Source organism: Procambarus clarkii, chromosome 37 (assembly GCF_040958095.1).
Source record: "Procambarus clarkii isolate CNS0578487 chromosome 37, FALCON_Pclarkii_2.0, whole genome shotgun sequence".
Lineage (NCBI taxonomy): Eukaryota > Metazoa > Arthropoda > Malacostraca > Decapoda > Cambaridae > Procambarus > Procambarus clarkii.
In genome coordinates this window covers 26,867,126-26,893,965 of record NC_091186.1, presented here as the reverse complement: position 1 = coordinate 26,893,965, position 26,840 = coordinate 26,867,126, and the positions used below count along the sequence as shown (strand labels likewise).

The following is a 26,840-nucleotide window of genomic DNA, read 5'->3' as shown; positions in this document are numbered from 1 at the left end:
AAAGGCAAGGAATTTGATGACGTTATGTTGGAACTGTCTGGTAAGTGTGTATCATGACACTTGCCTGGTACACATGTATCATGACACTTGCCTGGTGCACATGTATCATGACACTTGCCTGGTGCACATGTATCATGACACTTGCCTGGTGCACATGTATCATGACACTTGCCTGGTACACATGTATCACGACACTTGCCTGGTACACATGTATCATGACACTTGCCTGGTGCACATGTATCATGACACTTGCCTGGTGCACATGTATCACGACACTTGCCTGGTGAGTGTCTGATTGTCTATCTGTTTATCTGTCTGTCCAAAGTTGAAGGCCAGACGCCTGAGGTTAGCCTCACCCAGATTTGCAGGGGAAATGGTCTTGGGCACGTAGGCGCCTGACAGCTGAGTGGACAGCGCTTGGGATTCGTAGTCCTGAGGTTCCGGGTTCGATCCCCGGTAGAGGCGGAAACAAATGGAAACAAACTTTCACCATGATGTCCCTAGTAGTAAATAGGTACTTGAGTGTTAGACAGCTGCTACGGGCTGCTTCCTGGGGGTGTGTAACAAAAAGGAGGCCTGGTCGAGGACCGGGCCCCGGGGACTCTAAGCCCCGAAATCACCTCAAGATAACGGGACGGTCATAGGCTGGTCTAGGTACGTCTAAGTTAAATGCTTTAAAAATTAGAGCCTGTAACCCTAACCCCCGTGTAATTTTCTTGGTTGGAAATGAAATCAAAGATGTGTGGTCCAGTGTGTAAGTTACTCCCGCCGTTTACCTGCGCATTTTTCATTTACTTTATATATAAATTGAAATGTCTATCTGTTCGAGGTTAGAGGCGAGAGCAGGGATGGGTAAGGAGATGGGAAGAGAGGGAAAAAATGGGGCAAATAGGGGAGATGAAACAGAAGACTGCCTCTCCCCCGATGCAGTGAATTATTATTACGTGGTCTTGGCAAATGGGGAGTAACACAAGTTATTTGTTTTCATCTTGCATCTGGCAGTGGCATATCATTTTATTCAGCAAGAAAGTGGGACGAGGTTCCTGCAAATGGTATACGAGGGACATCTTCAGGCGGCGAATCCGCCTTTAAACGTGCATTTTACATGTCAATATTATGAACAGCTGGAAAGCACATTGGACAAAAAACACAAATTCGGTCTTCACAGAGATCGCAATGAAAGCTGGTCCCCCTTAAAGGGTTGCAATGGAGCCGACCTCGACTCACATGTGACAGTCCCCTACCACCTGTCAGTCGTCCTGCAAAGTTTGGTGAGACAAACCTCAACTGTCTGGACAGTTGGACCTTGGACAGACAAACCTAAATCTTGCATAGATATAGAATAGATTTTCATACTCTTGTATTATCTTTGCATATTCACTTATGTACTTAATGACATTAAGGAAATGGTATATTGTTTATACAAAAAGTAGACAGTAATTAATGAATTTTTATTAAATTACTCAGTGTTGAATCATATTACAAAAATCAGTACTGTTATCTAATCTAATACATACTTTTGCAAACGTTCTGTAAAACAATGTGTTCATAGAAGCCTATTAAAATCTTAACAGCATTTTTCAAGAAAGGAAATGATTAGTTAATCATTGCAACATTTAGATATAACACAGTTTATCTGTGTTCAATGCATGTATTTGCCTTGGTGAGGATAGGTAAGATGTTTTGCTTCTTTATTTTTTATTTTAACATTCCATGATGGTGGGAGATTGGAAGGCAACACAAAAAATAGGACTTAGGCTTCTAAATTTGATTTGCTATGAATTTATTTAATATGTAGGCCTATAATTTCTAAACTGACAAAATTGTAACCTTCTTGATGAACTATATTTTCTAAACTGCCTATTTAAGTTACAAATTACATTATAAAATAAAGTACCTTGCCTCGAGCAACCATGGGTCTCTCTAAGTTTTAATGCTTAGCAATTTCTATTTACTTACTAACGTTCCTTTAATATCCTACTATGATAATATTGTCTTTCCAAAGATACATATGTATTACAAGTTACACACACACAGATCACTTATATTTTGCATGACTGACCTATCAACGAAGGATTCCTGGCGGTGATGGGTTGTGTAGTAGAGGAGTGAGGCTGTGTGATGGTGAGCACTTCCATCCGTACCCAGAAAATTGTAACTTATACTACCACTAAACTTAAAATATTTAACATTAAACAATTTATGATGCCTGAAAACTATGCTTGTTTCTGGCATTGTATGTATGAATTACAAATCAAAATTAGCAATATATATTTTCTTTTAAATATAATTATATTTAACAAATCATCCCAAAGAACAGACAACGGAGCAAATGTTTGGATACTGACGGCTAGAAGCTCCAATAGTTGGGGCAGTGATGGTTTGGGCACTGACTGTTGATGGCACCAACCGTTTGGGGCACGAATAGATGGGGGCATTGATGACTAGGATCCAGATTTATAAGGAACACCAATGACTGCAGAGCCCCTACGGCTGGGTATGGATAGCTGGATGCACTGATGGTTGGGACATCACCAACTGCACATTGAGAGCTAGAAGCACCAAAGGCATCAATAGGTGGGCACTGACAGCTGGGAACACCGATGAATCAGGGCACCAACACAATTTTACAGAATAAAATATGTCCTTTGCATGTTCTTTGAGAAGATTTCAACATAATAATATATCACTTGAAGATGTTACGTATGTATTGTCCTGCAACTGCCCATCTACCCTTTGGGTTTGAGATCTTTTCTATGTTTATCTTTTTTACATAGTCCTCAAACGGGTCATATCCTTGATCAGCAATCATCTTCATGTATTCTGCTTCTTTTCTGACCATTCTCAGCTGCTCAACCCTCGCCTTCCAGCCTGGATGTGCCTGTGATGTCTCAGAATCAATCAGGATGTCAATGTATTCCAATGTTGACAAAGGGTTTGGCTTGAGAGCTATTTCCTGCAAGCGCTCTAGAGACTTCCTCACAGACTCGGTCATTCCCAAAACTCTCAGCTGTACCGCCTTAAATTCATCATGAATTTCTAAAATAAGATTTTCGGCAGAGAGTTTCTTCTGTTTAGCTTTTTCATAGCGCTCACGTAATTCATTTGCAGTCTTTGTCTTCTTCACGACATGAAGAACATACTTGAAAGGAAAATTCTTGTGCACTGTCCAGTGACACTTATGAGGACAAACGGTACAGTGATCATTAGTTATTGCCAAGCAATTATATTTCTTGTCATCATCAACAATCATGCAAGTTTCATGACATGTACGGTTACACTGTTGGCAATTAGTTATATATGTGCCAGGTGGAATTTGAACCGGTTTATATTCTTCCTCATCCACTGTATAAGTAAAGTTTTTGTTTTTATCTATGTCAGCTTGGTGAGTCTTCGCTATTTCTGCTTCTTTTTTTAATGTTTCTAGAGTGCTGAGGCCTTTCTGGATTTCTAGCTGTATCCCTGAGATGTAAATTTGTAGTTGAGCACGTTCATTAAGGACATTTTGAGTTAGTACGAGACTTTTTCTCTTCACTATATTTAACTGATTGAGAAAAATACTGAAGCTCTTGGCTCCCATCTGCCAGAACATTTCATCAAAATTACCTTCTTCATCACTGTCAACTTCATCAGCAGTGTTGCCATAATGTTGAATGTTGTTGGCATATAAAGCAGAGTTGTTAAACTTGAAATGTTTACGGTATGGTATACCAGATTCTTTTATTCCACTGAGAACTTGTGGTGGTTGCCCGTCAGCAAAAGTTAGCAGTAAAAAGATGCTGTCGGCAATGTCCTTACCAAACAAGGAGAGGATTTGGTCAAAAATATAAGTCTGTGTTGGAGTCAGCCGCGGGAGTGAGGACTGGGCTACAAAGCCTACTGCGTCAATATGGTCAATGCCTTCGGTACCTTGAGTGGTAAAGAACTTGTGGATCTGACTGGTGATCTCCCTGTCTCGCATCACTCCAGAGGTGTCGCCAAACCCTGGAGTGTCAATGATGGTCAGCGTGTGGCGAAAGTTGAAGCCTTCTTGATGGTGAATGGTGTAGGAGGTGATGTGCTTAGTCTGGCTCTTGGCTTGGTTGCTGTCAGTCACTTCAGATATTAATCTGAAGCGGAAAGCATCCTTCCAGTTAACACCAAAGATGTAGTTGATGAGGCCATTGATCAAAGTTGTCTTGCCTGAGCCAGTTGCTCCGACAAGTAAGATAACTTTTTCATCAGTATCATATTTTGGTTTACCAAGTTCATACTTTCTTATCAAGTCTTGATCTTTAGAAATAACTAATTTTGGGTTAAGCAAGTAAATGCAAGGGTCACCCATATGCACAAGTTTTGATACACCACACAATTTTTCTTTCAGCTTTTTTCTGCTCTCATGTTCTAAAGTCTTGTTATCAGCTCCAATAATCTTGTCATCAGTTTTCATTGAAACGTGATCATTGGGATCACTGTCCACACTGCATCCTGCAGCACCACAACAAGCAGCAACCTTGAACGTCAGGATAGCGTTTTCTGCTACTTTTGCTGAATAGGCAAGTTCATCTGACTTCGTCCTTGCTATTGTATCCCATGTGTTTGAACTTTCTTGGAGCTGTTTGATTATGTAATTTTGTATGCTGCATCCTGCACCAACACATTCTGGTTGAGTCCACTGTATTTCTACCGTTGTCGGTGACGTTTGCCGTACCTGAGGCTTCCCTGGAGGGCTGGTCGGCCTGGTGGACACTGCTAGGTCTGTGTGACTGGGACCAGATCCTGCCTCACACCAGCTCCAGACACACACCCGGTGAACACAGTTTGCATTAAGGTTTGGAATAGTGAGGTTGAGTGTGTTAGGATCTGTCGTATATTTCCTAGGTTGGTCAGTATTGTCTTCTTGACAAAGTATTTCATATTTTTGGATATTAGATGCTCCATAATTTGGAACTGTCCAGTTAATGGTTATGCTGTTATGAGTAATTCCTTCACTGTCAGCTTGAAGCATTCTTGGGGCAGAGGGAAGTATATAATTCCTATTTATGAGTTTTCCACGTCTGTAGCATTGTATAACAGCCTTATATTCCGATGTGTCAGACAAATTCAGTGCCACGACAAAGGCGGTTCCTGTTCGCTCTTTGTTGGAGATAAAGAAGTTTCTGAAGAGTATGGTTGACTCCATCGGGGAGATCTGATCCCCCTCATCATCTTTCCCTGGGAGGCTGTTAAGATGCTCTTCAACACCTGTATGGTCACTCTCATGGTCAAATTCTTGTCCATTATATTTTTTCATTTCAGAAAGATGAGAACTGCTGTGTGGCCGAAGAATGTTAAAACAAAGAGTGTAGTCATTCTCTGGACTCATAATCATTGACTCTAAATATGCAGGTTGTGAGGCAAACTTAATCTCCGAGAGAGCTTTCGTATATTCACCGAGAACTATAACAAGCTTTTCTTTGTCTTGAACCCAAGCGTTCAGTTTATGACAACTGAATGGAGACTCCTCTTTCTTCCTGAGAAGCTCTGCCAGGTGGTATTCCTCTTCACCGCCCCCTCTGATGCTGGGGAGCAGCACTGACAGTTGTCCTTGTAATCCACGCTTGTAAGTATCGATTTCTGATTGAAAATCAGATATTTCCGATTTGATGGCATGGAATTTTTCTGCAGCAGAAGAATTACGTAAATCATTGCACCTCATATCTAACTCATGAAGATCTTCAATTATTCGTTCGGTTCCCCTCGTCAAATTTATACTAATTTCACGAACTAATTTACTCGCTTTACTGTCCAGAAGAGCGAGAGGATATAATGAAACTTTGACTGGAACAGCATTTTGTCCATGCTCTCCTAAGAGAGTCGGTATATTTTTATAGATCCGAACTGCATCTTCAAAGGAGCTAGGGTTTTCTCGTAACCGAAAATCTCCAACAAATCTACAACCAAAATTTTCTACTTTCTTCCTCTCATTTTCAGTTATATCAATTTGCCCTGCTCCATCGATCTGCAAAGAGGGTATTTTTTCTATCATAGCCTTAAGATCTCCATGAACCTCCTTGTTATATGAGGAGGAGGAACTCTGTCTGTCAAAGACAAAGAAAGCGTGTCCACCGTATTCTATTCCAGTGACGACGTGAGTGGCAGTTCCATGATCAAACACGTATGGATGCTGCACCTGACCCTGACCCAGCTGCTCCATTGTCAACTGCTCAGACTTGGTGGTGCACTTGTACTGCAGAGTGACTCTTTCCTGCTGCATGGAAGATTTCCTTTCCTCAAGGTATTTACCAGATCCAGACAGTTTTATCATACCTCCGAGGAAGCTCAGCTTCAGGCTTGCACTGACATCAAGAGCTAAAGCTTTGTCTTCCAGAGAATCAGAAGCAATAAATTTGAAGTCTGAGGTATAATTTTCTTGCACGGCTTTTTCTTTGAGTTTTGCTTGGTCCCAGAGAGTTATACCAGGGATTACGTTATCAGTCCTACAGTCGTACAGCATCCCAAGGCTGAATGGTCGCCCAAGAGCAGCGAGGGTGAGAATATTTTGATTTAAAGGATTCATCTTGTCTTTGAGCCGCGTTGTCTGGCAGCACCAACTATATTGTGGAAGGTAATTATATCAATATTCGTTATAGATAATTTTTCTCTTAAAATATGTAAAATTGTTTAATAATAAACAAGTTAAACAAAATTGCTGACACTAATAAGACATCTCATTGTGGTCCTGCTGAGAGTCCTGACAGACCAGTGAAACAGTGACGTCCTTGCTGAGAGTCCTGACAGACCAGTGAAACAGTGACGTCCTTGCTGAGAGTCCTGACAGACCAGTGAAACAGTGACGTCCTTGCTGACAGTCCTGACACTCCGACACAGTGACGAGGTGGTCTTGTTGACAGTCAGACATGGAGGGCTGAAATACATAATGTTATATATAGACAAATATACAAATTTTGTAATGAACATTATATTTGATTATACTAGCAAAGAGGAATTAGATAATGTAGTTATTTGTAGATTGTTATATTTCTACAGAGTTTTACTCTTGTAAACCAAAATTAATTTTAATTTCTTAGCGAAGAGAAGAAATTTTAGTTACTTATTCTTTTAAAATTTCAGAACTGTAAAATACAAATAAATTATTTGTTAAAATTCTGCCTTTGCAGCCTGCAAAGAAACATATGTTCATCACTTGCACCATTCCTCATCCCATGCTGCCATACTCATCAACTGACACCACTTGAGAGAATGGAATGAGCACCAACTCGCCTGTTTGTGCACACACTAGATGAGGTGGTGAGTCAGCACACAAACTGCGATACGAGTGCACGAGGCTGCACGATTGTCAATTCGTGTTTGGCCACAAGTCAGTTTTGGTGTCACCAACAGGAGTCGAGTTATGGCATGACAGCCAACGTATGACATGAGGTTGACATAGACAGTAGGATGAGAAAACATTACGGTGTTTTGAGTTAGTTCGGCGGAGTCGATGACATTTTGGATGAAATTACAGAGTAGTGAGGTAGTTCACTACCAAGAACCTAAGGAGTTACCGCGGCCAAGTTCTTCCCTGATAACCTCGGTCATATGATGGGAGAGGGCCAGTCAGAAAGGCAAGGGAGATGCTACCATTATTTGAGTCATCGATTCATAAAGATATAATGTACAACCCAGGCTTGGTCGCTCTCGGCCTGGCTGCTTCAAGTCATACAATCAGCTTTATCACTAATTGTTTATTACCACGAACCCGGGATTGTTTATGGGTTAACAAATAATAAAGCTTGCCCTGTTGTACATAGTGCCACACACTGTAAGCTGGCACTGTTGTAGCAGGCTCCCCGTGGGGTGCGGTGGGGTAGGGAGGACGGGAGGAGAGATGACGGATGTGAGTTGCACCATGGGCGAGGCAACCCAAAACGTTTCATCCACACTGCAATATCTGGCATCTCTTATAAGAACATCCTCGACTCCTGTGTCCTCTGATGATAAGGCTTATCATTCAGCCCGCCCGCCTAAGGTTTCTCAACATCAGGAAAAGTCAATTTAAAGTGCCTATGATATTCTAAGACTCCTACATTGTGTACCCAGTAACCCATTATTAGAATTGTTTAATGCCAGTTATGTCACTGGGCAGTTGCCAGTATCATGGACCACCAGTCTTACAGTACCTGTACCAAAGCCTGGCCAACCTGATGCTTTCCCTCCCATCTCACTGACCAGTTGCATGTGCAAAACCTTTGAGAGAATGGTGCTTAATAGATTATTGTATAGAGTTAAAGAGCACATGTCACCTGATATCAATGGTTTCACACATGGTAAAAGTGTACACAACTGTATCACAACCTTTCTTACTGTTCATGGAGATAAAAGGCACAAGTACACAACATTTCTTGATTTAAAAAATGCCTTTGATATTGCTAATAGGGAAGTGATTATGTATGAATTAGCGAGAATGGATATAGGGGGACATTTATTACAATGGATACGAGGCTATCTTACCAACCGGAAGTCCTCTGCACTGTTCCAAGGCTACAAGAGTGAAACTAAAGTAATGCAACTAGGCACCCCACAAGGAGGAGTACTTAGTCCTACCTTGTTTAATGTTCTAAAATCAATCCCAACTAGTCCGGCAAACATCACTATCAGCTATGTAGATGACATCCTTGTGCATACTAAAACCCACCGCGAAATGCACAGTCTTAAATTGTATACATACAGCTTGTGAGAGCCTTGGTCTTGTAATCAACGCTGCTAAAACTAAGGTATTTAACAGACAAATTGGCAACCGCAAAAGTGGACCACGAAAACTTAAGATAGACAACATACCAATAGACTATGTCTCTTCTTTCAAATATCTTGGTGTCTCTGTTCCTTGTACCTCAACTGCAGTCAATAAGTTACATCAACAATGTAGAGACAGACTCAAGGCTCTCAGAACTGTAGTGGGGTACAGCCCGAAATATGGTGTTAATATTAGAATAGCAAGAATGATGTATTTAGCGTATATAAGGTCTCTGATAGACTATCATGCACCAGCTTTGGTCCTGCAGAATGGCAAAAGTATTGATAGACTGGAAAAAATGAAAATGAAGCACTCAGAATTATACTTGGTTGTCCTATAACTACCTAAGTTCTCAACATGCGGAAAGAATTAAATATACTTAGCATTAGAGATAGAATATTTGAAATTAATCTTATGATGGGACTAAAGCTGCTGCGTGATAACAAAAACAACATTGTGTCAGTTGCACTGTTAGAACACATACGTAATGGAATTAGCGAGTCTAAATGGACTGCCACTCATATTAAAATGATGGGACTGCACGATATATATACAGATGAAAGAGTACAGCACTTCCTTTCACCCTGGCAGATAGTTCCTTTTGCCATCCTGACCCCTGCTTACCCCACCAAGAAACTAATCACAAGCAACCCTCATGCTCAGCTTGCTGCTAAATTAAGCACCATAAAACACATTCACAATATACAAGCTGAAAACAACATTGCACAGACCATGTACACTGACGGATCACTCAATACAACTACAGGGAGGGCAGGAAGTGCTGTTATTGCTCATCAGCCCGATGGCAGCACAATTCAAAGAAATATCTGAATTAGTAACTGGGCGTCCACAATGCAAGCCGAGTTGGTAGCGATACTGGTAGCACTCGAAATTATTGACAACACTGAAGTAGACAGCTTAATTATTTCTGACTCCCTTTCCTCACTACGATCAATAAACAGTTTGCAATCAAGTAATAACGTGCTTGTCTTGGAAGCTAGACGTAGATTTATAAGAATACTTAGCAAGAGGGTAAATATAAAAATGTTGTAGATTCCTTCTCACATTGGCATGCAGGAACATGACAAAGTTGACGCCCTTGCTAAGGCTGCAGTAAATAAAGACAGTATTGAACGGAATCTTGAGTTATCAAATAGGTCCCTTAAAAGTGTCATTAGACGAGAACTCCTGGATGGATTTGAGGAAAGTAGAGCAGTGCAAACTGGAACTAGCAGGTCCATTGTTCATCACAATGAAATGTGTGAAGTAAAACATGTGTATGGGGCAAGTAACAAAGTCAGTAGACTAACAGATGTTGTCACAGCTCGTATAAGACTTGGCTACAAGTATCTCTGGCAGTTCAGTTTGTATAGGGATCTAGATGAAGTAAAGTGTAAAGTGTGTGGACATAGGCAGGGACACACACTCAAACACTATATCTTGGATTGTTGTAAAATTGAGCCTTTTAGAGATAAATCTAAGCTCACTCTGTATGATATGGCAACCTATCTTATTACCAAGGATAAATTACCTGAAATCCTTGCACTGTACCCACATTTCGCTTCCAGTAGATGAACGACATATGAGATTCAGAAACAAGTAATGTATTGTGAGGACTAATAATAAACAGAAGCTCCCCTATGACTCTGTAATATCCCCATTGGCCAAACTATTATGTATTAGCGATAAGACCTACCATTAATGTATGATGACTTACTGTAAATATGTAGCTCTTGTAATAGCACTTTCTCTGTAACTAGCTGACATTGTAACTATAAGGTGTGAAGGATAGAAGAAATTGTTTATGTAATAATCAAAGATGAGGTCTGATAAAGACCTTTTGTGCCCTCTGTAATGCTTTTGCGCTACCGCTCACAGGATGAGTATGGGGTGCACAATAAACAAGCCGCCTTCGGCGGCATTAATCAATTAAAATGTCCTCTCCTAACCTACCAGAGGACCCACAACGGAAAACGGAACAGTACGTCACTTTCCGTACCTAGGTACCTATGTTAACATCGGGATGTAGCTCCAGATGCGACCGGTTTTTTTTTTTAATTCTTGCCTGGCCGGGCCTGGCTCAGGAATGTACAATAGGCTATTTTGTATTTGTGTAATTTTATTAAACGGCTCAAAGTTAGTGGATGCACACACATTGTTTCTGGTATCATGGCTCAAGCTAACACAGAAGTCGAGGTCAAATTTCGGGTAGAAACTCAAAACATTTCCGAAAAAAACTTAAATTTTACAGTAAGTGGCTTCCTTTTTCCTGGTTGCGGAGTTTGACTTATAAGCCCTATCAAGAGGCCTTATGACTGCCATATTAACTTACTGACCAACCAGCAAGTATATTTTAGTCCTGAACTTCAGAGCTACAGTGAACTGAGAATAAACAACGAGAAGCGAAGTGTATACATACATATCTCCTTTCCCATTTTACTCGATTAAGCGGTGCGTATATCTTACCTCTTATATTCTCAGCTGGCAGTGACGTCTGCAAGGAGTTTGTGTTGACTACGTGCCCAAGGAAAGGTCCGCCTTGACAGCAGCTCCCCACAACACTCCGTAGTGAACGGAGGCTCGGAGACGTCTGACTCAATCATCATGGCCGGCCCGAGCTGTGCACAAGGGAGGCGCCCCCCGCGGCCCCGCCCCGGGCACCAGCCTCACGTACACTCCTGGCTCTCACCAAGACTGTAATTTTTTGTTGAATTATCTGCATGTCTCTTGCAAATTGTCTATACAGTATACCTAGGTCATAAAAGTATTTGTGTGTACGTCTGATACCATACTACTTGTGAAGGAGGAAATGTATATGTTTATCTCTCAGAATGTTTGGTAATATGTTTATTGTTTGTGATGTGTGTATATGTATGTATTAACACGATGTACTGAACGGAGTGAGAATAGCTTGAGCTACCTCATCCCTTTGTGTGTATTTTACATCAATAAACTTATTTCAATTTCAACTCTTGCCACATGCTTTATTGTGCAGCCTCATTCATCCTGTCAGCGAGCATACAGCCACAGCATCATGTGTTGTTCATCTTGTCCCAGACACAGCTGGGACTAGCTAAACTATCTCAAGTAAACACTCAAAGGATTGACATCTAGTAGTTAGTTTAGTTCATTTATTATGCACCCCATACCCATCCTGTGGGCGGTAGTGGAAAGGGTTACAGAGCACATAATGGGCTCAGGGACTGAACCCCACAATTCATTTAGCTAAGCAAGTTACAATCTTTATGAGGTAGTTACAAAATTTAATACAAGTCGTCACATCAACAATGGGTTCGAGATCGACCTCAAGTACAGGTTCTAAATTAAGCAACTGACATGTGGAGAGCTAGTGTCACAATTTATATGTTTGTCCTGCACACCGCCCCCCATCCAGTGGGCAGCGGTGGATAGGTTACAATCACTCAGTTACTACCTACAATTAGCAAACTGGGGATATTTGGCTAAAATTTCTGGTAGCAGATCATTTTGAATGAAATATTTACACATCGCTGGAACATTTGTTATAGAATTGTCTCTAAATTCACGTATCTTTTCGCACTCCATCACATAGTTACGGAGGGTGTGCGAATAATTTTGTTGACACAGTTTACATTTGGTCAGGTCTACATCAGCAGATAATGAGAATTCCCAGAGATACTTGTAACCGAGTCTAAGCCGAGCAGTAGTTACATCTAGAAGTCTGCTGATTTTATTGGATGATCCATAGATGTGTGCCTCCTCTTGCATGATAGTATGATGATAGATGGAATTACTGGTGTCAATTTCACTTTGCCTCAGATCTTCAAGATCTAGTATTTATCATATTTTATTTATTTATTATATTCCTCAAGTTTACGTTATCTAGTGAAGGCAATGTAATGCACATTTTAAAGGCAGTATCTACGTTTGGCAAAAAGTGCTTTCTAAACTCAAATGATATGGGAATTTTATACTACACATATTAATGAGAAAATCAATTGGAACAATGTGGAGATCACGATATAGTCCAGGGACCGGATTCAGGAAGGTACTTACGAAGGTTTTTCTTCTTAGCTACGAATGTTTTCCTAATTAGCGCCTTCGTGGCGGCTACGGCGGTATTCAGGTAGCTACACTAAGTGGATAAACCTTCGTAAGTTCATTCCGGGATCTAAGTGTAGTTTCGACCACTCGTAGCTTTACGTAAACTGGATATAACTCAATTTTTCTCTACTACATAACACTGGAATCGATTTTAAGATTTTGGAACATAAACAAAAGATTATAAAAATTGAATCTAGTGAAGAGGAGTCCTTCGTGTTGGTTATATATCCATTCTCTGCTTGAAACTTAAAGTAAATATGTCTTTTATGATAGTAGAATTAGTTTTATAATAGCAAGATATTATACCCGTAGTTATTAAGTAAATAAACACTGGTGAACATGAAATATGAGAGAAGGTGATGAGCCCTGCCTGATGGGATCATTTACTATCACCAAATGCCCCTGTTCACCTAGTAGTAAGGGTGTACCTTAGCTATACATACCCATTTCTAATTTATTTAGTTTGGTTTTATTTTGAAATTAAATCTGGGTGAGACATAAAATAAAAATATGCTGCACAAATGATGTTAGGTAAGGAGAAGGGTAAAAATGTCAAAAACTTTATTCATTGAATACTTAAAGCTATAATTATGACTATATAGACTATTAAAAAAAGAGAGAGGGAAGTAGGGGTCCAAGACCTCTTCCTGTTATACAACCTGGGTGTGGAACAAGTAATTATCAAAAGAAGGCACCATGCCGGGAAGGCTATGTAGCAGTAAGGCAGTGAGGTGAGACAGCTACTTATTTGAGAAATGCTTATTTTATTTACCTTATAAGCTGAGGCAACTTATTTTATTTGAGGAATACTCAGCTGATTCCTCTACATTTAGCATGGAACAAATTTGTGTCCAAGACCTCTTCCTGTTACACAATTTGGCTGTGTGTAACCAAACTAGAAGTGCTCTACAAATCAAGGGACCCAGAATGTGGAATGACATCCCGAATCATGTCAAAGGCTGTACCTCTCTCAATCAGTTTAAGAGTTAAACCAAGTACTGCATAATTAACTCCATGTAACCTAACTTACCTCCTAAATGTCAACCCATGTCTTGCTATTTTTTAAACAACGCTGTTCACCAACATGTGCAATTGCTGATTTATGCTATGTTAACCCCCTATTTGTATTTTTTATTCCTTCTTTCAACACAATTTATACCTAATCCCGATTACTATTAAGTTTTAGTCTAAGTGTTTTTTCCCCCACACCTTGCCCGAAATGCTATGAGTATTAGTTGCTTTAGGTATTGTATGTACTAGCTCTGTCTATAAATCCAACATTATGTTTGTAAATCAACTGTATGTACTTTTCCTGAATAAAATGTATTTATTATTTATTTTTTAATCAGTAAGTATTAAAAGAAGGCACCACACTGGGAAGGCTATGTAGCACCATTGTGTGTAACAATAAACCAATTTTTTTTTTAACAAATAATGCACCTGTATGGTAAAACAAATCCTGTCAGCTGTAAAAATTTTGATGCAGTTATTTAAATGAAAGAAATATTACTGGTTTATTTTTATCCTATCTTTTTGTACTGTACAATATATCCAAGGAAGTGAAAAATTGAAACAATGCACAACTTAATGAATGATTAGCATGGATTAGCAGTTCAAAAGAAATATGACTATTACATATCAACATGAGATCTTAATGATCCATGGTCAACATGATTTAATAAGGATAATACAGTACTGTATTTGTAATAATACAAACTATAATTTAAAATCTTTATTACTGATTTTTTTTATTAAGAAGATTAAGTATACACAGCAATGTGCTGCTACCCTATTCTATATGGAATATTACACAGTGTAGATAAAATACTAGCTATAAGTTTATCTAATACTCCCATCTCACAGGATGGTTAGACATACTGTACATGGAATCAATTTAGAAAATACCAGCCTCAATACAAAAAATAAATCAACCCTGACTAAACAACTCTTCGCGATTTTCACAAGAGGTAAGCACTGAATCATGGAAACATTATATTATAATTACTCTTACCAGTTTCTACAAGACTCCTCTCAAACAATGTATTTTTAAACATGTTTAGGTATACACAGCAATGTGCTGCTTCCCTATTCTGTATAAAAGACCACACAGTGTAGATCAAAAACCAGCTACAAGCTTATCCAACATCCTCATCTCACAGGATGGCCAGTCATACATGGAATTAGGAGAGAACAAAATACTTAATGCTGATCTATTAGCCTCCACTTGCAAAATCTGGGTGCAGCACAAGAATATCTTCCAATATTCCTGAGTGTATGAAGTAATTACAGAGCTCAAAATACCTCATGGTATTTATATGGAATCACTTTCCTTGGTCATGATACACCAAGTGTGTATCATGACACTTGCCTGGTACACATGTATCATGACACTTGCCTGGTGAGTGTGTATTATGACACTTGCCTGGTGCACATATATCACGACACTTGTCTGGTGCACATGTATCATGACACTTGCCTGGTGCACATGTATCATGACACTTGCCTGGTACACATATATCATGACACTTGCCTGGTGAGTGTGTATTATGACACTTGCCTGGTACACATGTATCATGACACTTGTCTGGTGCACATATATCACGACACTTGTCTGGTGCACATGTATCATGACACTTGCCTGGTACACATGTATCATGACACTTGCCTGGTGCACATGTATCATGACACTTGCCTGGTGCACATGTATCATGACACTTGGCTGGTGAGTGTCTGATTGTCTATCTGTTTACCTGTCTGTCCAAAGTTGAAGGCCAGACGCCTGAGGTTAGCCTCACCCAGATTTGCAGGGGAAATGGTCTGGGGTACGTAGACACCTGACAGCTGAGTGGACAGCGCTTCGGATTCGTAGTCCTGAAATTCCGGGTTTGGTCCCCGGTAGAGGCGGAAACAAATGGAAACAAACTTTCACCATGATGTCCCTAGTAGTAAGTAGGTACTTGAGTGTTAGACAGCTGCTACGGGCTGCTTCCTGGGGGGGGGGGGGTGTAACAAAAAGAAGACCTGGTCGAGGACCGGGCCGCGGGGACGCTAAGCCCTGAAATCATCTCAAGATAACCTCAAGATAACGGGACGGTCATAGGCTGGTCTAGGTAGGCCTAAGTTAAATGCTTTAAAAATTATAGCCTGTAACCCTAACCCCCGTGTAATTTTAATGGTTGGAAATGAAATCAAAGATGTGTTGTCCAGTGTAAGTTACTCCCGCCGTTTACCTGCGCATTTTTCATTATTTACTTTATATATAAATTGAAATGTCTATCTGTTCGAGGTTAGAGGCGAGAGCAGGGATGGGTAAGGAGATGGGAAGAGAGGGAAAAAATGGGGCAAATAGGGGAGATGAGATAGAAGACTGCCTCTCCCCCGATGCAGTGAATTATTATTACGTGGTCTTGGCAAATGGGGAGTAACACAAGTTATTTGTTTTCATCTTGCATCTGGCAGTGGCATATCATTTTATTCAGCAAGAAAGTGGGACGAGGTTCCTGCAAATGGTATACGAGGGACATCTTCAGGCGGCGAATCCGCCTTTAAACGTGCATTTTACATGTCAATATTATGAACAGCTGGAAAGCACATTGGACAAAAAACACAAATTCGGTCTTCACAGAGATCGCAATGAAAGCTGGTTCCCCTTAAAGGGTTGCAATGGAGCCGACCTCGACTCACATGTGACAGTCCCCTACCACCTGTCAGTCGTCCTGCAAAGTTTGGTGAGACAAACCTCAACTGTCTGGACAGTTGGACCTTGGACAGACAAACCTAAATCTTGCATAAATATAGAATAGATTTTCATACTCTTGTATTATCTTTGCATATTCACTTATGTACTTAATGACATTAAGGAAATGGTATATTGTTTATACAAAAAGTAGACAGTAATTAATGAATTTTTATTAAATTTCTCAGTGTTGAATCATATTACAAAAATCAGTACTGTTATCTAATCTAATACATACTTTTGCAAACGTTCTGTAAAACAATGTGTTCATAGAAGCCTATTAAAATCTTAACAGCATTTTTCAAGAAAGGAAATGGTTAATTAATCTATGCAACATTTGTATATAACACAGTTTACCTGTGTTCAATGCATGTATTTGCCTTGGTGAGGATAGGTAAGATCTTTTGCTTCTCTATTTTTTTATTTTAGAACATTCCATGATGGTGGGAGATTGGAAGGCAATATAAAAAAATGGGACTTAGGCTTCTAAATTTGATTTGCTATGAATTTATTTAATATGTTGGCCTATAATTTCTAAACTGACAAAATTGTAACCTTCTTGGTGAACTATAATTTCTAAACTGCCTATTTAAGTTACAAATTACATTATGAAATAAAGTACCTTCCCTCGAGCAACCATGGGTCTCTTTAAGTTTTAATGCTTAGCAATTTCTATTTACTTACTAACGTTCCTTTAATATCCTACTATGATAATATTGTCTTTCCAAAGATACATATGTATTACAAGTTCCACACACACAGATCACTTATATTTTGCATGACTGACCTATCAACGAAGGATTCCTGGCGGTGATGGGTTGTGTAGTAGAGGAGTGAGGCTGTGTGATGGTGAGCACTTCCATCCGTACCCAGAAAATTGTAACTTATACTACCACTAAACTTAAAATTGTTAACATTAAACAATTTATGATGCCTGAAAACTATGCTTGTTTCTGGCATTGTATGTATGAATTACAAATCAAAATTTGCAATATATATTTTCTTTTAAATATAATTATATAAAAACAAATCATCCCAAAGAACAGACAACGGAGCAAATGTTTGGATACTGACGGCTAAAAGCGCCAATAGTTGGCGCTTGGATTGGGGGCCGAGACTGCTGATGGCACCAACCGTTTGGGGCACGAATAGATGGGGGCATTGATGACTAGGATCCAGATTTATAAGGAACAGCAATGACTGCAGAACACCTACGGCTGGGTATGGATAGCTGGATGCACTGATGGTTGGGACATCACCAACTGCGCATTGAGAGCTAGAAGCACCAAAGGCATCAATAGGTGGGCACTGACAGCTGGGAACACCGATGAATCAGGGCAGCAACACAATTTTACAGAAAAAAATAACCTTTGCATGTTCTTTGAGAAGATTTCAACATAATAATATATCACTTTAAGATGTTATATATGTATTGTCCTGCAGCTGCCCATCTACCCTTTAGGTTTGAGATCTTTTATATGTTTATCTTTTTTATATATTCCTCAAACGGGTCATATCCTTGATCAGCAATCCTCTTCATGTATTCTGCTTCTTTTCTGACCATTTTCAGCTGCTCAACCCTCGCCTTCCAGCCTGGATGTGCCTGTAATGTCTCAGAATCAATCAGGATGTCAATGTAGTCCAATGTTGACAGAGGGTTTGGCTTGAGAGCTATTTCCTGCAAGTGCTCTAGAGACTTCCTCACAGACTCGGTCATTCCCAAAACTCTCAGCTGTACCGCCTTAAATTCATCATGAATTTCTATAATAAGATTTTCGGCAGAAAGTTTCTTCTGTTTAGCTTTTTCATAGCGCTCACGTAATTCATTTGCAGTCTTTGTCTTCTTCACGACTTGAAGAACATACTTGAAAGGAACAATCTTATGCACTGTCCAGTGACACTTCTGAGGACAAACGGTACAGTGATCATTAGTTATTGCCGAGCAATTATATTTCTTGTCATCATCAACAATCGTGCAAGGTTCATGACATGTACGGTTACACTTTAGGCAATTTGTTATATATGTGCCAGGTGGAAGTTGAACCAGTTTATATTCTTCCTCATCCACTGTATAAGTAAAGTTTTTGTTTTTATCTATGTCAGCTTGGTGAGTCTTCGCTATTTCTGCTTCTTTTTTTAATGTTTCTAGAATGCTGAGGCCTTTCTGGATTTCTAGCTGTATCCCTCTGATGTAAATTTGTAGTTGAGCACGTTCATTAAGGACATTTTGAGTTAGTACGAGACTTTTTCTCTTCACTATATTTAACTGATTGAGAAAAATACTGAAGCTCTTGGCTCCCATCTGCCAGAACATTTCATAAAAATTACCTTCTTCATCACTGTCAACTTCATCAGCAGTGTTGCCATAATGTTGAGTGTTGTTGGCATATAAAGCAGAGTTGTTAAACTTGAAATGTTTACGGTATGGTATACCAGATTCTTTTATTCCACTGAGAACTTGTGGTGGTTGCCCGTCAGCAAAAGTTAGCAGTAAAAAGATGCTGTCTGCAATGTCCTTACCAAACAAGGAGAGGATTTGGTCAAAAATATAAGTCTGTATTCGAGTCAGCCGGCGGAGAGAGGACTGGGCTACAAAGCCTACTGCGTCAATATGGTCAATGCCTTCGGTACCTTGAGTGGTAAAGAACTTGTGGATCTGACTGGTGATCTCCCTGTCTCGCATCACTCCAGAGGTGTCGCCAAACCCTGGAGTGTCAATGATGGTCAGCGTGTGGGGAAAGTTGAAGCCTTCTTGATAGTGAATGGTGTAGGAGGTGATGTGCTTAGTCTGGCTCTTGGCTTGGTTGCTGTCAGTCACTTCAGATATTAATCTGAAGCGGAAAGCATCCTTCCAGTTAACACCAAAGATGTAGTTGATGAGGCCATTGATCAAAGTTGTCTTGCCTGAGCCAGTTGCTCCGACAAGTAAGATAACTTTTTCATCAGTATCATATTTTGGTTTACCAAGTTCATACTTTCTTATCAAGTCTTGATCTTTAGAAATAACTAATTTTGGTTCAAGCAAGTAAATGCAAGGGTCACCCATATGCACAAGTTTTGATACACCACACAATTTTTCTTTCAGCTTTTCTCTGCTCTCATGTTCTAAACTCTTGTTATCAGCTCCAACAATCTTGTCATCAGTTTTCTTTGAAACGTGATCATTGGGATCACTGTCCACACTGCATCCTGCAGCACCACAACAAGCAGCAACCTTGAACGTCAGGATAGTGTTTTCTGCTACTTTTGCTGAATAGGCAAGTTCATCTGACTTCGTGCTTGCTATTTTATCCCATGTGTTTGAACTTTCCTGGAGCTGTTTGATTATGTAATTTTGTATGCTGCATCCTGCACCAACACATTCTGGTTGAGTCCACTGTATTTCTACAGTTGTCGGTGACGTTTGCCATACCTGAGGCTTCCCTGGAGGGCTGGTCGGCCTGGTGGACACTGCTAGGTCTGTGTGACTGGGACCAGGTCCTGCCTCACACCAGCTCCAGACACACACCCGGTGAACACAGTTTGCATTAAGGTTTGGAATAGTGAGGTTGAGTGTGTTAGGATCTGTCGTATATTTCCTAGGTTGGTCAGTATTGTCTTCTTGACAAAGTATTTCATATTTTTGGATATTAAATGCTCCATATTCTGGAACTGTCCAGTTAATGGTTATGCTGTTATGAGTAATTCCTTCACTGTCAGCTTGAAGCATTCTTGGGGCAGAGGGAAGTATATAATTCCTATTTATGAGTTTTCCACGTCTGTAGCATTGTATAAAAGCCTTATATTCCGATGTGTCAGACAAATTCAGTTCCACTACAAAGGCGGTTCCTGTTCGCTCTTTGTTGGAGATAAAGAAGTTTCTGAAGAGTATGGTTGACTCCATTGGGGAGATCTGATCCCCCTCATCATCTCTCCCTGGGAAGCTGTTAGGATGCTTTTCAACACCTGTATGGTAACTCTCATGGTCAAATTCTTGTCCATTATATTTTTTCATTTCAGAAAGATGAGAACTGCTGTGTGGCCGAAGAATGTTAAAACAAAGAATGCAGTCATTCTCTGGACTCATAATCATTGACTCTAAATCCCCAGGTTGTGAGGCAAACTTAATCTCCGAGAGAGCTTTCGTATATTCACCGAGAACTTTAACAAGCTTTTCTCTGTCTTGAACCCAAGCGTTCAGTTTATGACAACTGAATGGAGACGCCTCTTTCTTCCTGAGAAGCTCTGCCAGGTGGCATTCCTCTTTACCGCCCCCTCTGATGCTGGGGAGCAGCACTGACAGTTGTCCTTGTAATCCAAATTTGTAAGTATCGATTTCTGATTGAAAGTCAGATATTTCCGATTTGATGGCATGGAATTTTTCTGCAGCAGAAGAATTACGTAAATCATTGCACCTCATATCTAACTCATGAAGATCTTCAATTATTCGTTCGGTTCCCCTCGTCAAATTTATACTAATTTCACGAACTAATTTACTCGCTTTACTGTCCAGAAGAGCGAGAGGATATAATGAAACTTTGACTGGAACAGCATTTTGTCCATGCTCTCCTAAGAGAGTCGGTATATTTTTATAGATCCGAACTGCATCTTCAAAGGAGCTAGGGTTTTCTCGTAACCGAAAATCTCCAACAAATCTACAACCAAAATTTTCTACTTTCTTCCTCTCATTTTCAGTTATATCAATTTGCCCTGCTCCATCGATCTGCAAAGAGGGTATTTTTTCTATCATAGCCTTAAGATCTCCATGAACCTCCTTGTTATATGAGGAGGAGGAACTCTGTCTGTCAAAGACAAAGAAAGCGTGTCCACCGTATTCTATTCCAGTGACGACGTGAGTGGCAGTTCCATGATCAAACACGTATGGATGCTGCACCTGACCCTGACCCAGCTGCTCCATTGTCAACTGCTCAGACTTGGTGGTGCACTTGTACTGCAGAGTGACTCTTTCCTGCTGCATGGAAGATTTCCTTTCCTCAAGGTATTTACCAGATCCAGACAGTTTTATCATACCTCCGAGGAAGCTCAGCTTCAGGCTTGCACTGACATCAAGAGCTAAAGCTTTGTCTTCCAGAGAATCAGAAGCAATAAATTTGAAGTCTGAGGTATAATTTTCTTGCACGGCTTTTTCTTTGAGTTTTGCTTGGTCCCAGAGAGTTATACCAGGGATTACGTTATCAGTCCTACAGTCGTACAGCATCCCAAGGCTGAATGGTCGCCCAAGAGCAGCGAGGGTGAGAATATTTTGATTTAAAGGATTCATCTTGTCTTTGAGCCGCGTTGTCTGGCAGCACCAACTATATTGTGGAAGGTAATTATATCAATATTCGTTATAGATAATTTTTCTCTTAAAATATGTAAAATTGTTTAATAATAAACAAGTTAAACAAAATTGCTGACACTAATAAGACATCTCATTGTGGTCCTGCTGAGAGTCCTGACAGACCAGTGAAACAGTGACGTCCTTGCTGAGAGTCCTGACAGACCAGTGAAACAGTGACGTCCTTGCTGAGAGTCCTGACAGACCAGTGAAACAGTGACGTCCTTGCTGACAGTCCTGACACTCCGACACAGTGACGAGGTGGTCTTGTTGACAGTCAGACATGGAGGGCTGAAATACATAATGTTATATATAGACAAATATACAAATTTTGTAATGAACATTATATTTGATTATACTAGCAAAGAGGAATTAGATAATGTAGTTATTTGTAGATTGTTATATTTCTACAGAGTTTCACTCTTGTAAACCAAAATTAATTTTAATTTCTTAGCGAAGAGAAGAAATTTTAGTTACTTATTCTTTTAAAATTTCAGAACTGTAAAATACAAATAAATTACTTGTTAAAATTCTGCCTTTGCAGCCTGCAAAGAAACATATGTTCATCACTTGCACCATTCCTCATCCCATGCTGCCATACTCATCAACTGACACCACTTGAGAGAATGGAATGAGCACCAACTCGCCTGTTTGTGCACACACTAGATGAGGTGGTGAGTCAGCACACAAACTGCGATACGAGTGCACGAGGCTGCACGATTGTCAATTCGTGTTTGGCCACAAGTCAGTTTTGGTGTCACCAACAGGAGTCGAGTTATGGCATGACAGCCAACGTATGACATGAGGTTGACATAGACAGTAGGATGAGAAAACATTACGGTGTTTTGAGTTAGTTCGGCGGAGTCGATGACATTTTGGATGAAATTACAGAGTAGTGAGGTAGTTCACTACCAAGAACCTAAGGAGTTACCGCGGCCAAGTTCTTCCCTGATAACCTCGGTCATATGATGGGAGAGGGCCAGTCAGAAAGGCAAGGGAGATGCTACCATTATTTGAGTCATCGATTCATAAAGATATAATGTACAATCCAGGCTTGGTCGCTCTCGGCCTGGCTGCTTCAAGTCATACAATCAGCTTTATCACTAATTGTTTATTACCACGAACCCGGGATTGTTTATGGGTTAACAAATAATAAAGCTTGCCCTGTTGTACATAGTGCCACACACTGTAAGCTGGCACTGTTGTAGCAGGCTCCCCGTGGGGTGCGGTGGGGTAGGGAGGACGGGAGGAGAGATGACGGATGTGAGTTGCACCATGGGCGAGGCAACCCAAAACGTTTCATCCACACTGCAATATCTGGCATCTCTTATAAGAACATCCTCGACTCCTGTGTCCTCTGATGATAAGGCTTATCATTCAGCCCGCCCGCCTAAGGTTTCTCAACATCAGGAAAAGTCAATTTAAAGTGCCTATGATATTCTAAGACTCCTACATTGTGTACCCAGTAACCCATTATTAGAATTGTTTAATGCCAGTTATGTCACTGGGCAGTTGCCAGTATCATGGACCACCAGTCTTACAGTACCTGTACCAAAGCCTGGCCAACCTGATGCTTTCCCTCCCATCTCACTGACCAGTTGCATGTGCAAAACCTTTGAGAGAATGGTGCTTAATAGATTATTGTATAGAGTTAAAGAGCACATGTCACCTGATATCAATGGTTTCACACATGGTAAAAGTGTACACAACTGTATCACATCCTTTCTTACTGTTCATGGAGATAAAAGGCACAAGTACACAACATTTCTTGATTTAAAAAATGCCTTTGATATTGCTAATAGGGAAGTGATTATGTATGAATTAGCGAGAATGGATATAGGGGGACATTTATTACAATGGATACGAGGCTATCTTACCAACCGGAAGTCCTCTGCACTGTTCCAAGGCTACAAGAGTGAAACTAAAGTAATGCAACTAGGCACCCCACAAGGAGGAGTACTTAGTCCTACCTTGTTTAATGTTCTAAAATCAATCCCAACTAGTCCGGCAAACATCACTATCAGCTATGTAGATGACATCCTTGTGCATACTAAAACCCACCGCGAAATGCACAGTCTTAAATTGTATACATACAGCTTGTGAGAGCCTTGGTCTTGTAATCAACGCTGCTAAAACTAAGGTATTTAACAGACAAATTGGCAACCACAAAAGTGGACCACGAAAACTTAAGATAGATAACATACCAATAGACTATGTCTCTTCTTTCAAATATCTTGGTGTCTCTGTTCCTTGTACCTCAACTGCAGTCAATAAGTTACATCAACAATGTAGAGACAGACTCAAGGCTCTCAGAACTGTAGTGGGGTACAGCCCGAAATATGGTGTTAATATTAGAATAGCAAGAATGATGTATTTAGCGTATATAAGGTCTCTGATAGACTATCATGCACCAGCTTTGGTCCTGCAGAATGGCAAAAGTATTGATAGACTGGAAAAAATGAAAATGAAGCACTCAGAATTATACTTGGTTGTCCTATAACTACCTAAGTTCTCAACATGCGGAAAGAATTAAATATACTTAGCATTAGAGATAGAATATTTGAAATTAATCTTATGATGGGACTAAAGCTGCTGCGTGATAACAAAAACAACATTGTGTCAGTTGCACTGTTAGAACACATACGTAATGGAATTAGCGAGTCTAAATGGACTGCCACTCATATTAAAATGATGGGACTGCACGATATATATACAGATGAAAGAGTACAGCACTTCCTTTCACCCTGGCAGATAGTACCTTTTGCCATCCTGACCCCTGCTTACCCCACCAAGAAACTAATCACAAGCAACCCTCATGCTCAGCTTGCTGCTAAATTAAGCACCATAAAACACATTCACAATATACAAGCTGAAAACAACATTGCACAGACCATGTACACTGACGGATCACTCAATACAGCTACAGGGAGGGCAGGAAGTGCTGTTATTGCTCATCAGCCCGATGGCAGCACAATTCAAAGAAATATCTGAATTAGTAACTGGGCGTCCACAATGCAAGCCGAGTTGGTAGCGATACTGGTAGCACTCGAAATTATTGACAACACTGAAGTAGACAGCTTAATTATTTCTGACTCCCTTTCCTCACTACGATCAATAAACAGTTTGCAATCAAGTAATAACGTGCTTGTCTTGGAAGCTAGACGTAGATATATAAGAATACTTAGCAAGAGGGTAAATATAAAAATGTTGTAGATTCCTTCTCACATTGGCATGCAGGAACATGACAAAGTTGACGCCCTTGCTAAGGCTGCAGTAAATAAAGACAGTATTGAACGGAATCTTGAGTTATCAAATAGGTCCCTTAAAAGTGTCATTAGACGAGAACTCCTGGATGGATTTGAGGAAAGTAGAGCAGTGCAAACTGGAACTAGCAGGTCCATTGTTCATCACAATGAAATGTGTGAAGTAAAACATGTGTATGGGGCAAGTAACAAAGTCAGTAGACTAACAGATGTTGTCACAGCTCGTATAAGACTTGGCTACAAGTATCTCTGGCAGTTCAGTTTGTATAGGGATCTAGATGAAGTAAAGTGTAAAGTGTGTGGACATAGGCAGGGACACACACTCAAACACTATATCTTGGATTGTTGTAAAATTGAGCCTTTTAGAGATAAATCTAAGCTCACTCTGTATGATATGGCAACCTATCTTATTACCAAGGATAAATTACCTGAAATCCTTGCACTGTACCCACATTTCGCTTCCAGTAGATGAACGACATATGAGATTCAGAAACAAGTAATGTATTGTGAGGACTAATAATAAACAGAAGCTCCCCTATGACTCTGTAATATCCCCATTGGCCAAACTATTATGTATTAGCGATAAGACCTACCATTAATGTATGATGACTTACTGTAAATATGTAGCTCTTGTAATAGCACTTTCTCTGTAACTAGCTGACATTGTAACTATAAGGTGTGAAGGATAGAAGAAATTGTTTATGTAATAATCTAAGATGAGGTTTGATAAAGACCTTTTGTGCCCTCTGTAATGCTTTTGCGCTACCGCTCACAGGATGAGTATGGGGTGCACAATAAACAAGCCGCCTTCGGCGGCATTAATCAATTAAAATGTCCTCTCCTAACCTACCAGAGGACCCACAACGGAAAACGGAACAGTACGTCACTTTCCGTACCTAGGTACCTATGTTAACATCGGGATGTAGCTCCAGATGCGACCGGTTTTTTTTTTTAATTCTTGCCTGGCCGGGCCTGGCTCAGGAATGTACAATAGGCTATTTTGTATTTGTGTAATTTTATTAAACGGCTCAAAGTTAGTGGATGCACACACATTGTTTCTGGTAGCATGGCTCAAGCTAACACAGAAGTCGAGGTCAAATTTCGGGTAGAAACTCAAAACATTTCCGAAAAAAACTTAAATTTTACAGTAAGTGGCTTCCTTTTTCCTGGTTGCAGAGTTTGACTTATAAGCCCTATCAAGAGGCCTTATGACTGCCATATTAACTTACTGACCAACCAGCAAGTATATTTTAGTCCTGAACTTCAGAGCTACAGTGAACTGAGAATAAACAACGAGAAGCGAAGTGTATACATACATATCTCCTTTCCCATTTTACTCGATTAAGCGGTGCGTATATCTTACCTCTTATATTCTCAGCTGGCAGTGACGTCTGCAAGGAGTTTGTGTTGACTACGTGCCCAAGGAAAGGTCCGCCTTGACAGCAGCTCCCCACAACACTCCGTAGTGAACGGAGGCTCGGAGACGTCTGACTCAATCATCATGGCCGGCCCGAGCTGTGCACAAGGGAGGCGCCCCCCGCGGCCCCGCCCCGGGCACCAGCCTCACGTACACTCCTGGCTCTCACCAAGACTGTAATTTTTTGTTGAATTATCTGCATGTCTCTTGCAAATTGTCTATACAGTATACCTAGGTCATAAAAGTATTTGTGTGTACGTCTGATACCA

At 40.3% G+C, this 26,840-nt stretch overlaps 1 protein-coding gene across 1 annotated transcript; it reads right to left on the bottom strand.

The window, feature by feature from the left end:
- Positions 1-1,436: 1,436 nt before the first annotated feature.
- LOC123765879 (uncharacterized) lies at positions 1,437-26,688 on the bottom strand. Its single transcript, XM_069336927.1, has 5 exons — positions 26,518-26,688; positions 18,050-22,182; positions 17,709-17,889; positions 6,722-6,886; positions 1,437-6,595 (listed from the first exon to the last, which is right to left on the bottom strand). Exons 2-5 carry the CDS (start codon positions 21,832-21,834, stop codon positions 2,687-2,689), a joined length of 8,040 nt encoding a protein of 2,679 aa, XP_069193028.1. The 5' UTR covers positions 21,835-22,182; positions 26,518-26,688; the 3' UTR covers positions 1,437-2,686.
- Between the last annotated feature and the right edge of the window lie 152 nt (positions 26,689-26,840).

Coding starts and splice junctions, on each gene's coding strand:
- LOC123765879 (XM_069336927.1), bottom strand. CDS start 21,834: ATGAATCCTTTAAATCAAAATATTCTCACCCTCGCTGCTCTTGGGCGA. Junction 17,890..18,049: donor ATAAAAAAGATAAACATATA/AAAGATCTCAAA, acceptor CGGTGTTCCCAG/CTGTCAGTGCCCACCTATTG. Junction 6,887..17,708: donor ATCTATTCGTGCCCCAAACG/GTTGGTGCCATC, acceptor TATGTATTTCAG/CCCTCCATGTCTGACTGTCA.